Raw genomic sequence first — 17916 nt, 5'->3', positions numbered from 1 at the left:
TTTGCACTCATGCGTCTGTAGCCCTTGGAGATCAGTAAAACTGACAAGTAGAACTCAGATATGCTAACAGAAGGTGTCAAAGAACAATTATATCTTGATAAAACTCTTCCAGCAAACGTTTTCCCTTTCAACTAATGGCATAAAGACAGTTCATGGAGGAGGTTTCTTTTATGATTAAAACAACCAACTTGACTGTTGTCTCTGTGGTTCCTTCCTACTACTTTCCTTGAGTAATCAGCGTGCCTTCAACAAATATTTGCCAAACCCCTACTCTGGGTCCAATATGGGCACCAGGAACACTGAAGCGATCAGGGCCATATATGGTCTCTGCCTCACGGAGTTTTGGGTCTAGACAGAAAGGAGAGGCCACCAAATAGTCACACTAGTAATTACATAATTATAAACTGTGACTAAATGTGTGGAGGAAAAGTTCACAGGCAGAGGACAGCAGACCAGACTCATCTGCAGAGAAAGGGCTACTGGAGCTGCCAGTTAACTAAGCGAAGCAGGGGCGAGGGGCCCACAGAACACTGCGTAATGAAAACAGCACATGCAAAGGCCCCAGGGTAGAAGGTGCCTTCGGCCATTGAAGCTAAAGCACAGAGAGCAGAGGAAAACAGCAAAGATGAGCCTAAAGAGGCAGGCAGGGGCTGGAACACACAAGCGCCATAGGCCATGGTAAGGACACCAGCCTTCATCATAAGAACCCCGGGGAATCACAATAAGGCTTTAAGGGAGGAGCAGCATACATGGGAGCAGGCCCCTAAAGAGACCAATGCATCCGCAGTGCAGAGGATGAAGAAGAGAGGGCAAGGATGGCTGCAGAGACCGTCTGGAAGCACCTCTGGGAGAGGTGACGGGAGTGCAGATTTGTGGGAGCAGAGCTGGAGAGAATGGACACGTCGGAGAAGTATTTAAGACGGAAAACTGATAGGACTTGGTGTGGAGGTGAGGCTAAAAGCATGAATCTCACCCACGGATGGACAGTGGCGCCATTTTCTGACTATGGCCCCAATGAAGGAAGAACTCTCAAGAATCCCATGAGTTCAATTCTAGAAGTGCTAAGTCTGAAATGCCTTGAGGCATCCGCATGACAATGCTTAGCTGGCTACTTGATAAATGGGCAGAGCAGAAAAGAATGTCTGGGTCTGAGACAAAAAATGGAACCATCGCATGGGCAAAAGGGAAAAGTAAGAAGTGAAAGGAGAAAAGGTGTCCCTAAGATGAGCTTTGAGGACCCCTCCTAGAGGAGGCTAAGCCACAGCAGGAGCAGCCTGCGGGGAGGAGGAGGGTCAGGTGGACACAGGGGCCTGGGAGCCAAGCACAGAAAGTACTTCAAGAAATAGAAGGAGAGGTCAACGAAGATCTGAAAAAAATCACAGGCACTCATAGAGATGAACACCAAAGCCACGGACCTTTAGACATGCCATTGCAGTGAAATGACTCAGAGAACTAGTCAACTGCCAGAAGTATACCTCATTAAAATTGTCTTCACAGGCCGGGCATGGTGGTTTACGCCTATAATGCCAACACTTTCAGAGGCCGAGGCAGGCAGATTGCTCAAGCCCAGGAGTTTGAGACCAGCCTGGGCAAGATGGCAAAACCCCGTCTCTACTAAAAATACAAAAGTTAGCTGTGCATGGTGGTACATGCCTGTAGTCCCAGCTAATCCAGAGGCTGAGATGGGAGGATTGCTTGAGCCCGGGAGGCGGAGGTGGCTGTGAGCTGAGATTGCACCACTGCACTCCAGCCTGGGTGACTGAGCAAGCCCCTATCTCAAAGGAAAAAAAAAGAAAAGAAAAAGAAAAAAAATTGTCTCCACAATCAGAAGGAAGATATTTAATTTCTTTAAAAAACTGAATTCCCAGGCTGAATCCCTTCTTTTATAGGTGACAAAACGTTATCATGGGGAAGTGACTGGACCACAATCTCCCCACGTTACAGAGCTAGGAGGTGACGCCCACGCTGCTGGCTCCTGACCTTCCTCCCCACCTTCCCCACGTTCCACGAGTACCCGCCCTACTTCATGGCAGAGCTGGCTCATGAAAACTCAGCTCTAGGGCCCATTTGTCTGATGTAAGTACACGAAAACCAACGTCCCTACACAAAACCAAAACTTGCTGAGCTAAAGGCGAGCACTGTTTCATCTTCTGGGCTTACCTCCTTGATCGTGGTGTTTCTTCCCCTCCATGAAAACCACCATCTTCCTCCCTTTTTGGGCATCTTATCCCTCATGATAGCTTCCACAGTGGCCTGTTTTAAATGGATGGTAACATAAATAATGGAACCAAAAAAAGATCAACTTAGCACATTCAAACCAAAAGAAACAGACATGCAAATTAAAGTAAGATTAAAAAAAAAAAACAAAATCAGAGAAAACACAACATACTATTTGTGGGTTAAAAATTTTAGAGAAGCAAAACCTAATGGCGTCCAAAATTACATGAAGGTAACTTAAGCATGAAGACTTAAGAAGATGTTAAAGGAATAAGCAAGCAACAAATAAAATACAACACGACAACAAGAAAAAAAGAAAGCATTAGAAATCATTAGTGATTAGGAAGACCAGAAGTTTCCAAATCAAAGTGGCTAACTGGTTAAGATATTATTACTCTCAATATGATGGTTATAAAATAAAATATGAAATGATTAATATGGGGTATAGGATAAAACAGTTTTCAACAAAAGGTAAAATGCATAGGATTTTTACTGTCTACATCAATTTCTAAAGGTTTACATTAATAGATGCATTTGGTTTAAAATCTCAAGTATTAAAAAGAAAATTCCTACTTTTAACTTAGATAAATGAGTTTAATGGCGACATTAAATACGAATGGATAATTTTCTAAGTATTTCCAAAGAACAAAATATCTATCTTGAGGTTAATTCTAGGACCAAGGTAAAAGTTAAGCAATGTCCCTTCCTCCGTTTACAGAACTTTCAAGCAGTTGACACCTCAGCTAGTAATAAAAGAAAGATTTAAGCCCTTCAGTCTAACAGGGTGCAGGGAAGCAGACAGATAAGTAATCTACTATGTAGCTAAAAAGATCCCTATCTGACACATACAAAAACCCTACTGCACTAAAATGCAAACCACTCATATCCTGTTCATAAATAGGACAATTCATAAAGCTGTCAATGACTATTTCCCCTAAATCCACTCATAAATGTAACATAACCACAATTTCTTTAAAAAAGAAAGAAAGACAAAGAATGAAAAAAAATGAACAGGAGTATTTTCAGTCCTTCACAAACCGATTCTAATGTTCGTTTGAAAAAGAAACAAAAATAGTCCAGAAAATTCTCAGACAGAAGAGTAGTAAGTAGAACAAGCACTGCTGGATATTAAAATATACCTTACTATATGGTAATTAAGAGAAGGCAGTGTTGGCATGCAAGGACAGATATCACAGGAACAGAAGACAAAAGTCCAGAAATAAATCTCAATTCACAGAGAAATGTAACAGAGTATGAAGCTGTAACTGACTGAGTGGTGGTAAGAGTTAGCTGACGCATTGTCCTGAGATAATTCAGCAGCCACGTCAGACCCTGTGAGCAGCCCACCTGCCTCCCCTTTCTTGCTGACAGATCTGAAACTCTGTTCAAGTATCAGGCGGCAATGTGCTCAGAGAAGCCTGGCTCCACTCGGGAGGATGCACCTCACTGGTCGAAGCCGGTCACAGTCATTTCATTGCTTTGCCAAGAACTGCTTTAGAGGTGATCATGCAGCCAAGTTTTGGCCAATGAAATATGAGACAGCTGCCCCCTCCCTCCCATTTCAGATGCGGCTGTATGAGGAGATGAAGTGTACAGCAGTTATCTTGTGACCACAAAGGAAAAGCCAACAAAGTCACAGAGAAGCTAACCCAAATTCACCAAGCCTGAAACTGCCAACCTCTAAGATCCCTGTCACGTGAGATAATCACTTAAGCCACCTTTAGTCATTCTGTTTCCTAAAACCAAAAGCATCTTCACGAATTCAGTAACTTCCTGGGGAAACACTGGCTTGGTTCCTAATACCTCCCTCATTATGCTCAAAATAAAATCTAGATGGATGAAAGGTTTTAAAATCTTTCAAAATTTCCAAAACTTGTGAAAATATGCTCCATATAAAAGAAAGCACAAAAAATAGATACAGGGCATATTTTCACAAGTTTTGGAAAAGGAGAAGCAGGGCCATTTTAAGTGTGATACAAAACCCAACAGCCATAAAAGAGAAGATTGGCAAATTCTACATTTAAAAATAATTTCTCTATTAGGGAAATGGCATATATAGTGTCAAAAATTACTGACTTGTAAAAAGATTTAGTGTGCATATCACAAGGACTAATTTCTTTTACGTTTCAGAGCCCATGTGTATTTCTTTTTCAGTGAATAAATCCTTTAACTATATCACTATTGCAGTGGCCTTTTTTCTTAAGGATTTGTAAGAGTTGAGAACGGTAACATAAAAATGTGTCCCAAGCCATGGATACCATGGCAGGGACAAAAGGAAAACCACTCTAGAGAACATGCCCTCAGCCCAGTCCACGAAGATGCTCACAGATAAAGCACCACCAAGGATGAGATTGCAGTCCTCAAATCACAATACACACAGGCAAGAACATGCACACACATGCATACTTATGCACACGGGCATGCACACACATGTGCACACTCATGTACATGCATGCACATGTGGACACATGCACACACGTGTGCAATGGACATGCGCACACACATGTACACAAACATACACGCGTATACACATGCACACATACATGCATGAACACACATATGCACACACGCACATACCCACACGCTGACACGCATGCACACCCACACACAAACCCAGGAAGGAGCAAGCCTAGACTCAACAAAGTCCGATTAGACCTTCAAGAATCTCAGGTGTTAGAACTTGCTGACTGCCTACAACATCCTAAGCTGTACAAAGGCTTGCTAAGCACACAAAGGATACAAACAAGTCTGAGGCAGTCTCTGCAGCAAAGAACATATAATCTAGAGGAAGAGCTATCAATGAAAGAATGAACAATTCCTGGCTGACTGTGTAGTGAACTGTTTGGGGGAGGATGAGAACACTGCAGGCTGGCAGGTGGCATGGCTGCCATCCTAACTCTTCCTTGCGGCCACTAACCTACTCTCCCCTGCAGACTAGGAGCTGCCCAGGCTCTGTACTGGCTCCTGCCTCAGAGAATCAGTCATGGGCCTGGCTTCCTGACAGGGCAGACCTGACACAGGCACGGGCACCTGCACCTGACCCCGAGGCCTGCTCTACCCCGTCCAGGGTGACACTCATCTCCCTCTGTCCTCACTGGGCTCTGAAGTCCAGGCACCTGTCTTCTCAGCCTCCACCTGTGCCGTTAGCACGGCAGGTATTGAGAAAGGCATCCTTGGTCTGCACTGCCACAATTCAGAGGTTTTGCCTTGATAAGGAGGAGGGGGAACCACGTGCTAGGTGCAAGAGAGAGATCTGAAACTCCTGGCCTGTATGCTCATGAACTTCGAAAGAGCACAATGGAATTAACTCTGTGGTTTCCAAAATAAAAGTGAAATTCTAACCACCCACATTAAGCTATCCATCATTCCTAGTGTCCCCTTTGCTTTCTCATGTTAAAGCTCACCTTTGGCAAAGGTTTCTGGAAGGCCTGCATTGCCAGGAGGAGAGGTGCTGCTGTCGTCCAGTTATAATATCTAACACAAAACAATGAAACAGATGTCAAAAAAACCGAGGCTCAGACTGAAAACCTTTCCAATGTCATATAAAGTGGTCAAGGAAAGCTCGGGACGCCATCGAGGTCTTTGAAGAGCTCAATGCTCTTGCTATTCCCCAGCTCATCCCAATCTACCCCCAGGTAGAGGCTCCCTCCATCTAACCCCAGCGGGGGCCCAGCAGCAGCCGTGCCAGCAGGGTGGACAGTTGGACATGCCAGCAGCCCAAATTCCACAACGTGCTTGTGGTGTTTCTTGCCACATGTCAAGGAAAAAGCAACTAGGTGTAAAACATCCATGGCGTAAGGGAGAAAAGTTTGCTAATAGTCTGCAAAAATACCTGTACATCCCTTGCCCTCAGATAATGAAGTTTTTCAAGAGGGGAGAGATGTAGGCTACTCTGATATACCCATGTACCACACGGGTGTGACTATTCACATTCAATTAGAACATCGAGCTGGGCGTAGTGGCTCACACCTGAAATCCCAGCACTTTGGGAGGCCAAGGTGGGAGGATCTCTCTCTTTTTTATTTTATTTTTTTGAAACAGAGTTTCACTCTTGGTGCACCCAGGCTGGAGTGCAGTGGCGCAATCTCAGCTCATTGCAACCTCCACCGCCCGGGTTCAAGTGATTCTCCTGCCTCAGCCTCCTGAGTAGCAGGGATTACAGGCACCCACCACCACACCTGGCTAATTTGTTTTATTTTTAGTAGAGATGGAGGTTTTGCCATGTTGGCCAGGCTGGTCTCAAACTCCTGACCTCAGGTGATCCACCCGCCTTGGCCTTTCAAAGTGCTGGGATTACAGGCATGAGCCACCACACCTGGCCAAGCAGAAGACTCTCTTAAGCCCACAAGTTCAAGGTTACAGAGAGCTATAACTGCACCACTGCACTCCAGCCTAGGAGACAGAGCTAGACCTCGCCTCAAAAAAAAAAAAAAGGGAAGAAAAGAAAATCTAGTACAGATGAATACTAAAACTCACAAGACTGATAGCTACCTGAAGCTATCAGCTATATTGCCAATTCTATTGGCATGGAATTCTGCCAACAGTGAAGACGCAATAATGCAGTGTAGCAAAGTCTCTATTTTATATATTCCTAAGCCTTAACGTCCAGGTCTATTTGAAAACATGGAACAGAAACAGTATCACGCCACTGCCAAAGTGACTTTCAACAGGTACTTACTTACTCCCAATCTTCACCACAAGATTGGGGTCATCGATAATGGCGGGGTTGTCCACAAACTGTTGATATGACACAGCCTGCTCCAGAAATGCATCTGTCACAGCAATTGTAGAGGATCCAGGAAAAAGAAAAAGAAAAAGTCAGTTCTAAGATAGGCCCACCTTTCATTTGCTCACACGCAAGTGTTTTCTGAGAGTTTGTGCATGCCAACTGTGCGGACAATCCTATCAAATGCATAAACATATTTGTAAAGGGCACTCCATTTCATCTGGGGGGTGGCATCTGCCCGGCAATGCAGGGAGGCCAAGGCTGAGTCTGCGGATGTTGCAGGGAGTATGCCTCAGCTGGGCACATACGTTCATGCAGCGGGTAGGGGTGAAAACGGCACGTGCATACATCTGCACAGGCAGAGTCATGGCTGTGCACAGTGCAGAAGCCAGGCTCCCTTGGCTGAAGTCATGATTATTGAGGTGACCCCAGGCAAGCGGTTCACTCTCCAGGCCCCAGCTCCCTCCTCTAGCATGGGGATAATAACCCCATCTGCTTCCTAGGGTGGTCATGGGGACTGAGAAGGTCATAAATAGAAAGCACAGTGCCCTTCTGAAAACGGGGTGCCTCCACCACGATCAGAAGCAGGAAGGGCACTGTTCTCATTGTGGGGGGCAGTCCCACCAGAATCAGAGCAGAGGAGAAGGTGGCAGGTTCAGGAGGCCCAGACCTCAGCCCTGGACCCTCAGTTCTTTGACGGGCTCTGGGGCCACGGCCCTGGCTTCCACAGAGCCTTCCAAAGCAGCTGGGCTGCACTCTGAGCCTTGACCATGGTTCTAACCATCTCCATGGCCCAGAGCCATGCCCACTCCTTCCCTGGGAGTTCCTATTTACCCTGAATGGAACTGAAACCCAGCAGACATCAGACACCAAGAATCTCCTGTGTCCAGGAAAAGAGTCCCTGGGTCATGATGCCAGCCTGACTGGCCTCAACATGTACCCTCAGAGCCCTCATTAGGACCTCTGGGGACTCTCCTGGTGACTCCTGACTGTGACAATCTGGCCTCACCTGTAAGGACTGGACACTCACAGATCCCAACCCTATGAGATAACAGGCAGACAACAGCACTCAGCCTCATTGGTGCTGCCACCCGACCCCCACCACTTCATGTATACTGGCGAGGGAAGGCCCAGGGGGCTCCGATGGGACACTGGCCTCCCCACGCCAGTGTCCGAGTACACTCGCCCCCCATAACCTCAGAGATACACTGAGGCTGGATATGAATGTGTGGCCCTAGGAAGACAGAGTGAATGAACCGAGCCACGGGACCTAGCACACAATCTCGGTTCAGCTCTAGAAGGACAGGCTGGTGACAGCGTGGGAACAAAAAGGCCTCAATCTTTTGAAAGGAGAAATTCCCAAAGCCTAGAAGGGACCGGGTTGGAGGCAGGAGTCTCAGATGGCACCCCTGGGTGGGAAGGGAGACGGTGGTGGCTGCTGAGAGGTAGAGGGCCCCTTCCCTGCTAGAAATACCACGAGGCCACGGAAAAGAGGAGATAGTGTGGGAGGGGGCGGGAGGGGGCGGGGCGACTGCGACTAGTCCCAGAGTCCCTCAGCTGATAACTGCTGACCGCACCCACTGGGGGCTTGGACACGCCCCACCACGCTACAGCACTGTCACGAGGTCCTGGGAGAGCATTGATACGAATGTGGCAGGTACTATTAATTAATCACCTAAGCCTGCCCCATTAACGCCCTTTAAATCCAGCTGGGAAAAGCTCCTAGACCTCCTCTGACAAACTCAGACCTCCCCGCTCCAAGGCGCCGGGACATTTCTCTCCCACTGCCAAAACCCTCTAGTTTAATTAGACTGACACCCACTCTGGCCTGCAGGCCTCTGGAGGAGGTCTCTGCAGTGCTGGTCTGGGGCACAGAAGACACACAGCGATGGCCTGAGCCATGTGTGACCCACAGAACTCTGAGGCCGGCTAACTGCAAGCCAGAAACACGGCGGTTACAAGTTCGGTACCATCATCGGTGCGATCATTAACCTCAACCGAGGGAAAAGCTGCCTGGACACGAGCTCCTCGGAGAAGCCTGAGCCTCCGGGCCTTCTCCGGCGGCCACCAGGGGGCGCCCGCGCGAGGCCCGCGGTACCTTTCGTGATCTCCCGGTGGTCGCTGAGGCCCCCGCAGAGGGAGATGGCGATGGAAGGGAGGTCCCTCAGCCCGTCCGAGGTGCTCTCCACGCCACTGTCCATGCCCGAGCTGCCCACAGACTGCGGGGACTGGTTGGCTGATCGGGCTCCGTTGTCGCTGGCATGTTTTGCGAGGCCGGAAGGGTCTCCGCTGGAAGGAGGAAAAGCGGCAGAGACCGGCTGAGAAGTGTCCCGGGCCGGGGTCCCACCTCGCCATCCAGCCATGCTCTGGCACGCGGCCACCCTTAGAGCCGCAGACGGCTGCATTTCAGCACAGATGTTTATTAATGCACCGCGACAGGGAAAGAGACGTTAAATGCCTTAGCTCAGGAGAGAAAGCCATTCTTTTGCAGCTGGCTGCATCTCCCTGTATCCCCCTAAGATACACTGAAGCAGCATCAAGTTGTCCTCCCTGTTCCCTGCCCTTCCCCTCCAGGCGCCAGCCCTGCCCCAGATCACGGGTACAGGGGCGGGGGGGTACTGAGGGTGGGTCCCCAGCACCACGGGAGACCCTCCTGGGGAAAGAAAGGGCTGCCCAGCTGCCCCTTATTGTGCTGCAGGCCACTGACCACTGCGGACAGCATGACCTCAGGCTCTGCAGGGAGGGCAGCCTGGTGCCTGCGCCCGTCCAGAGGTGGGGATGCCGCCCCGTGCCCACACCCTATGTCCACAGAGAGAGCAGGCGAGTTTCACAAGGAAATGAGAGGCTCCCCACTGCCTCTCCCTCACACACTTTTTTTTTTTTTTTGAGACGGAGTCTCACTCGGTTGCCCAGGCTGGAGTGCAGTGGCGCAATCTCAGCTCATGGCAACCTCTGCCTCCCGGGTTCAAGCAATCCTCCTGCCTCGGCCTCTGCAGTAAGCTGGGACTACAGGTGCACACCACCACACCCAGCTAATTTTTGTATTTTCAGTAGAGATGGTGTTTCACCATGCTGGCCAGGCTGATCTCAAACTCCTGACCTCAAGTGATCTGCCTGCCTCAGCCTCCCAAAATGCTGGGATTAGTGGAGTGAGCCACCACACCCGGCTGTCTTGCACACTTTCTAAACAAACATAAGGGAAAACTGGGCTCACACAGAATGATATTCAGGTTATAGAAAATGATGTGAGGAATGAAAAGGAATGTTACTTTTTGGGGAAATACAGGGCCGCCACTTCAGGGTCCATGTCTGTGAGGTCATCCAGGTAGACGCCGTCAGCACCAAGATGTCGGCTTCGTTTATCTAAAAGGGCAAATGGCTCAAGTCAGAAAGCCACCCTTCTAGAAATGACCTCATGGACTCGTATCTATAGAAACAGCATTTAAACACTGTGTGCAGATTTGCCCCCAGGTCCCCAGACTGGCCCAAGAACCACAATGGTTACTGGTGAGCAGTACATTACTGTAGACCACTGAGGCCCATGAACCGTGTGGCCTGGATCAAGTTAGTTCACTTTGCTGAGCCTTAGTCCTTCTCCATAAAGTGTCTGAAGTGTACTGAGCACTCAACGCACTGAGACTATTACCATTATTATTACACTTATTATGAAACGATAAATGCTTTCATGAGGAACTTCCCCATCAATACCCCAAGGCAAAGCATCCCACATGGTGCACTGTCAGACACTGGGCATGATGACTTCAAATGTCCTCTTTACTTCTATCATAGAATAATGTAACTGGTCCATACAATTCTAGAAAACCACACAGAGTTGCTGAATGGATGGAGAGCAGGCCAGGCATCGTTGATACAGACACACAGTCAGGAGCGCATTAAACCAACACAGAGCACCTACTGTGTGCCAGCCACTACGCTAAGCACTGCAGAGAGAAAGAGAAGTTTCATAGAAAAGACTCTTGATCTCAGACAGCGCATAGTCTATGGGGGAGTCAGGCAACAATCAATCAATAAAATAACAATCATTTGAAATTGTGATAAATGGTACGCAGAAACTACAGTGGGTGAGGGGCTGGGAAGCAACACAGGGCAAGAAGAGAGGTGGCCAGGATTAACCTAATCATCAGCTTGATAAAAGTCACACTTGACTGGGTGCGGTTGCTCACGCCTGTAATCCCAGCACTTTGGGAGGCCGAGGCGGGCGGATCACGAGGTCAGGAGATCGAGACCATCCTGGCCAACATGGTAAAACCCCATCTCTACTAAAAATACAAAAATTAGCTGGATATGGTGGTATGTGCCTATAATCCCAGCTACTTGGGCAGCTAAGGCAGGAGAATCACTTGAATCAGGGAGTCAGAGGTTGCAGTGAGCCGAGATGAGACCATTGCCCTCCAGCCGGGCAACAGAATGAGCCTCTGTCTCAAAAAGAAAAAAAAGGTCACACTTATGGGTCCCATGGTGTGCTGAAAAGGACTTGACTCTCCCAGGTCTCAGCAGCCCCAGTGAGTAAAATGAGGAAGCTACATGATCCTCAAGGCCTCCTCCATGTGTGATTTCCTGTGACTAAATTCTGATCATGAATATATTCCGCCACAGAGCACAGACTGAACATGGTAGTTGTCATAGTTCAATTTCCTTGGAACTTTGGAAAGGACCTGTTCTTTGTAGAGTGAGCGCAAAGTATGAACAGACAGAGGGTCGGGAAGCCCCAGCCTTCGTACCTTTTTTCCTAGAAGGAGAGTCCGTCTTGTTTGCCATCTGGACCACACCGGCAGAGGGGGGTTTGAGCTCCTCGATCATGGGCAAGAGCGGCGCTGCTGCTCCCAGGGTCTCCAGGTCTTCTTCGTTCACAAACTGCATTTCTGTCTGAGACTTGTTCTGATCCAAAAGTGTCTCCTCGGCCAGAGTTGGTGATTGGTCACTAAAAGTATCTGAAGATTCGCTGTGAATGGCCTGAAAGTGGCTTTTATCACAAATTTTTCTACTGACCAATGGGCTCGACTCTTTCATCTTGTGCGGAGAACACTAGAACAAAGAGGAGAGAGGGACAGAGAGAGGGAGGGGGTCAGCACAGAGGCAAACACAAAAACTGAGTGACCCAAGGAGAACGGCAAGTAATCAAAAGTAGGCAGGGACTTTCAAGCCTCAGCAATCACCTGCTGATTTCTACACCTGCCAGGAAGTCCAGAAACCAAGAATATTATTGCCAAAGCAAATGAACTTCCCTGTAAAACATCCACCCGAAGAGAAGTCAGGTGGGGAATCCCAAAAGGCAGGAGCAACCTAAATGCCCAGTGTTCGATTACAAGTCTATCCCACAAACGCTGGGATTCTCCATGGCCATGAGAATAAATGAATTACGGCTACACCAACATGAGTGCATCTTGCAAAACTAATCTCAGCTGTGAGAGTCCAGATCACGTTTACCCTTGCAGGAGCAGAGGGGTCAGTCTGAGCAGTGACCGCAAAGGGTGGGGGTTTCCACACTGCCGGTCATGCTCAGCTTCTCAGTCTGGGTGCAAGTTGCACAGATCTGTTCCCGCTGTGAAACTGTGTTGAGCTATGCGTTTACAATCTGTGTATTTCTCTGTATGTATATTTCAATAAAGTGTATTCCCAAAACATGAGTGAATAAGATTTGGTGGTACTTGGTTCACATGAGTGAGAAATTAGCAATTCTGATTCTATCACCAGAGGGATTTCCAGTTGCAGAAAAGATTTATTCAAACAAAAACCAAAATGCAATTAATGGGCTAAAAAGAGGAGAGAAAGTATTCACTTCTCTATCTGATCAAACAGCTTCTATTGCAAATGAAAACAATGCTACAGAAAATCTGTGGTTGGAACTATTTTGCCAGAAGAAGTGATGGATTTGCACTTTTGTGCTGTTTCTCCAGCAACTAATGACATAAACTTACAAAGAGAGTTAGCTGGGTCAGCACCACAGCTGTGGACAGGGAAATCAGCATTTTCTGTGAAAGATAAACATAACCTGGAAAGGAAATGGATCCACAACCTTGGCTTCAACAGAACACTCTCCAAAATGCTGCCCATCTTGACTCTTTATAAGGAATGTTTTTAATAGTCATTTACTCACTCATTCATTCATATTACAAGCATTTATTAGGGATGCAAGAGGCTACAGCATCTTAAAATATTTTTCAAAGTTTGCAGTATGATAATTCAAGATGCTTGTAATACATTAGCATACTAAATGAAATTTATTGAAAAAAAGACTATGTTCATTTCATGTTTTTAGAAATCTATTTGCTGAACCAATTATGTACCTACATGTAAACTCACTGCATGTCCAACATAGGGAAACTGAGTCAGCGTGTATGTGGCACAGCCAAGGAGAAAGAACGCAAATATTTAGAGGGCCTACAGGTGCCAGATGCTTCACAGACCTACATGAGCCCTTCTAACCTCCCAACAATTCTGTCATTTTCTCACAATTTTACGGATGAAAACACTGAGGTTCAGGGAAGTCTACTTACTTGCCCAAGGTCACCTTGCTAGCAAGTGGTGGAGTAGGGACTCAAACACAGGACAACCTGCTGCCTCCCAGGCCCTCATTCTCTCCACTACACTCAACTGCTTCTCTGTTTCTTTTGGAGATCCCCATAGGGTCAAATTCAGGGTCCCGCCAACAATGAGGGCCCAGAAATATCACTTGATGAATCAAAACCTTAAGTTTTTCTGACTTCGTTTATCTATTAGGCTCAAATCTTTCATTTCTGTTCTATTAGCCTCTCCCTCTCCCAGGGCTCTCCCAGACGTCTCTCTCTGTGAGGGATACAAGAACATGTGGACTCCAGTTCTCACCACCCAGCTTCTCTTTCAATGGACCAAGAGTCCACATCTCTCTCCCTGTGGCTTTGCTCCAGTCATCACTGACCTAGCAGAATCAAGAGCTCGGGACTATTTTGTTTACAGCATCAAGACAGCAAGATTGTGTTTAAGTTGTATTTTTTTAAATTTAATTTGCATTTAGCTGTGATAGAAAATGTAGATCCTGGCTGGGCACAGTAGCTCATGCCTATAATCCCAGCATTTTGGGAGACTGTGGCGGGCATATCACTTGAGGTCAGGAGTTTGAGACCAGCCTGGTCAACATGGTGAAACCCCATCTCAATTAAAAATACAAAAAATTAGTTTGGCATGGTGGCATGCACCTGTAGTCCCAGCTACTCGGGAGGCTGAGGCAGGAGAATTGCTTGAACCTGGGAGACAGAGGTTGCAGTTAGCCAAGAAAGCACCATTGCCCTCCAGCCTGGGCGACAGAGTAAGACTCTGTCTCAAAAAAAAAAGTAAATCCTAAAAGGAATTCCATAGGTTTAAAATCTACAAAAGCAATGAGACCTCTCTATAATGTTGTAACGTGGAAGAAAGTAATTCCAACATTCAAGGCTAACCCTTAATATATTTTCGTTTACCTCTGGCTCCTGGTGGCTATGTTTCTTGGCTATGCTATGACTAATTCCATGTAATTTGAGCTATGTTAGAAATCTTCGGCCGTGGCAGAATTGAAGACAGTCTCACCTTAGCAGCCTGCGGCAGCTCTCCCCACAACCAGAGCATTTCTGGGTTATTCTTCTGCCCCGTCCTGTCCGTGGACTTGCTGACCAATTCTGAATCACTTTTAGGTGTTGAAGGTCGGGAACTGGAAGGACTTAAGAAAACACAAAGTCAAAATTAAGGTGGGAAAAGAAACTTTTGTAGATGTTGTGGGCCCAGTTCTGTGGCTCAAATGGCCCAGAAAATACACCCCAGCTGTGGTTCACTCTAAGCGGAGCCTCATGACAAATCCCTCCTCCAGCCACCAGGGGGCAGTGCAGTGCGTCCCGTGGAAGGTTCTCCACGTGGGTCTCCCGCCCCTCCCGCCCCACCCTGCCGCCTGGTGCACCGCGGAGGAGAGGAGAAAAAGTAGTAGCCGAAAAGGACGTTTTACAAAACAAAGAAATGGAAAGAGAAAGGAAAAAATTGTCTGTTCTTATCTCAAAAAGACAACTCTTCCCCACCCACTCTGCACTCGCATCTCCTGCACTCTTGTTTCCAAATCAGTTAGTTCCTCTACTGTCAGACAGCTGCGAAAGGGTCTTGGTTGGCTCAGGCAGGCATGCATTAGAGATTATAAATAGTTTAAATATTTATAATCTGCACTGGCCTTGGAAACAGGGAAATTATATCCTGTGCCAATTTTACCAAAGATGCTGGCTGCCACAAATAAGCTCGATATCATGGCAGGAGCCTCCAAGTTGAAATTTCCTAAGATCTTATGTCTTCCAGGAATATTTCACAAAAAAACTCACCAACTGGCTAAGGCTCGCTCAGTACCCACCTCCACGTTTCCTGTATTTGTACTCTGAAGACCTAAATGAGATCTTACTTCTGCCCAGCCAAAGTCACCATCCAAAAGTCATTAACTTATCCACAAGATCCTCACCATATTCTAAACAACTTAGAGAAATATTATTTACTGCCATAAATAATATTAATTACAGCAATTCTTGTAATTATTTATTACCGCATAACATGGTTAATCACTGCTTGTTTTCCCCTCATCATTTCCTCTAGAGGAAGACCGCAGAGTTTTCAGACACAGCAGGAAATAAACCTAGGCAGTTTCCCTTTCCATCTTCTTTCCCGGACCTGGTCTCATTTAACTGTCTGAGTTAAGAGTTCAACTCCAATTGAATACAACTTTCCTGTCAACACAAGGTGAGTTCATGATGATACGTAACTTGTATCCAACAAACAGGGACCCCTACAGGCTAAACTGATCCTGAATCTCTTTGGTCATGCCACCTAGAGCAGACAGACCAAGGGCCGCCTCTCCTTTGTGTCACACCGAGGTGCAAAGGGTGGTCTCTGCTCACTTGGTGCCCCTGACTCCCAGCCCATCTAACAGTGTGTCACCAAGGGGCAGCCTGCACACTCTCTTTCACCTGCCTGGGGAGAGGAGGCTGACCCCACACTAAAGAGAGCTTCTGCAGTGGGACACCCTGCTCCCAACAAACACACATTTCTGCCTGTTAGGGAGCAGTCCTATGAGAAGACACATGGGCCCCCCAACATCCGTGTGGGAAAGCCACCTGCCCTTTCAACATCCTTGCTCCTCCAGTTCTACAATTAGACTTCTCCAAAGAGACAATGCTTTTCTGGCACTGATGCGAGTAGAGTCACATGTTCGGTATCACTGCAATGGGAAAAGCGTAGGCCATGGCCTCCATCAAGGGGCCTCGGTACCTACAAGTGTGACCTGAATCCACTCTTTCTCCAGCATCGTCATGGAAGAATTCCGTTAAAACTGGCTTCCCACACTCAATGGTGCTGTGCCCAGACTTCAAAGTATTTGTCTAAAAAGCTCCTGCCATTCCGTTTTACCAGACAACATAGAACACATTCGGCTATAGGTTCTTTGGAGCAATAAATTACCTTACTGCCACTAAATGAAATAAAGTCCTTTAGACAAAGCTTGCTCTGAGCAGGAGTCGGCAACCATTTTCTATGAAGAGCCCAACGGCAGACATCTAGGGCTTTATGGGTTTTATGGCATCTGTCGCAACTACTTGACACTGCTGCAGTGGTGTGAAAGCAGCCGGTATGTAAACCAACTGCCTATGCCCTGAAGACCCGACAGAGGAGATGGTGGACCGGACTTGACCCAGGGGCCGGGTTTACCAACCTCTGCTCTAGAACAAAAATGTGGAACGCAGTTCTCCTGCAGCAATTCCCAACTCCAGAGTTCCTAACATTCTGGTCCCTTCATAAAAGCCACAAGCCACAAAACCCATACAAGCACCAGGCATGTCAACTCATATATAAGGAGCCCAGCCCTACGCGAAAGTCTAAGCTGAAAGTCCCTCCCCGACAGCAAACAGGCCACCACCATAAACGCTGCCGGCTCAGGCCATAGCAGCCCTTCTCCAAAGGTCCCATGCACAAGTACAGATGCACTTTCTGCCGACCATCACTGAGGGAATTCAGACGGACAGAAGACGACCCAGGAATGGGGCCCACTGCCGAGCGGGATTTATCAGAGAGATGACTCCCACGTGTTCCGTTATCAAATCTTATTATTTTAAGATCAAGGGTTGTTCAAAAAAGCTTACAAGGTCGATGACTGATGTTCACAAATAAGGTATTTATTAGCCTTATTAAAGTTTTCAGTATTTTTGCCAGTCCCAATAAGGCTAGTTATAATTGTTTATGACTTTGTTTTCCTCATTTTAATCAGACTTTTTTCTGCAAATGCAGCCTCTGAATGAAGTACCTCCTGAGGTTTGGTTCTTAAATCAAAAAGAAAAAAGTTATTCCACGTACAAATTAATCTTAGCTTCATTTGCTAAGGTTGATAGAGTAAACCATGGAAGTCCACAAGGTAGGTAGGTCAAAACGGAGGGAACGAAGGCAGAAATCTGAGATGACAGCATTGAATGAAAACCTCAATCTTTGATCCTAAACCTGAGATCCAGCCCATGCCATTCTCAGAGATTCTGTTCTAGAAATGCTGTAGAACCCGTCTGCCTCCATTATTCAGACGGCCCAATAAACTACTTAAATATGTATAATTAATTAAAGTGGTATCCCAAAAATATCTTGTAAACTTATTTGTCAAACAACCCTAGAGAGAAAGCAGAAGATCGTATTCCCAAGCTATATTTCACTGTTCTATTTTTCAAAGCACTCCAGAGAATTAGGTAAAATTATATGCTGAACCATAATTTCCAGAGAGTCAAATTTAGAAATTAAAAAAAAAATTCTGATCATCTACAAATGCTTATAATGAAAAGAGTAATCTATACACACAGTTTTTCATAAGTAATTTGGTTAGTGAAATCGATTCGTAAGAGTTAGATCAAAATGTTCACTTCATATCATCTACAGGTATTTTCTTCATAAGTAATTTGGTTAAAGGTAAAACAGACTTATAATAAAAGTTAGATCAA

General features: G+C 46.6%; 1 protein-coding gene across 2 annotated transcripts in view; it reads right to left on the bottom strand.

Annotated features, from left to right (window-relative positions):
• Window positions 1-17916, bottom strand: part of LPIN1 (lipin 1) — a 153249-nt gene that overhangs the window by 32257 nt on the left and 103076 nt on the right. For both annotated transcript variants that reach the window (XM_012438849.3, XM_012438850.3), the window contains 7 exons: window positions 14507-14636; window positions 11686-11989; window positions 10213-10306; window positions 9042-9232; window positions 6896-6989; window positions 5622-5691; window positions 2161-2253 (listed from right to left, as the gene is read on the bottom strand). In XM_012438849.3, coding sequence (XP_012294272.2) covers window positions 2161-2253; window positions 5622-5691; window positions 6896-6989; window positions 9042-9232; window positions 10213-10306; window positions 11686-11989; window positions 14507-14636 — 976 coding nt within the window. The remainder of the gene's footprint in view (window positions 1-2160; window positions 2254-5621; window positions 5692-6895; window positions 6990-9041; window positions 9233-10212; window positions 10307-11685; window positions 11990-14506; window positions 14637-17916) is intronic.

The sequence above is a fragment of the Aotus nancymaae genome, unplaced genomic scaffold (genome assembly GCF_030222135.1).
Source record: "Aotus nancymaae isolate 86718 unplaced genomic scaffold, 86718_ANA_hifiasm-v0.15.2.pri h1tg000057l, whole genome shotgun sequence".
NCBI classification, from domain to species: domain Eukaryota; kingdom Metazoa; phylum Chordata; class Mammalia; order Primates; family Aotidae; genus Aotus; species Aotus nancymaae.
The sequence above is the reverse complement of the archived record's forward strand: the minus strand, read 5'-3'. Positions and strand labels throughout refer to the sequence as shown.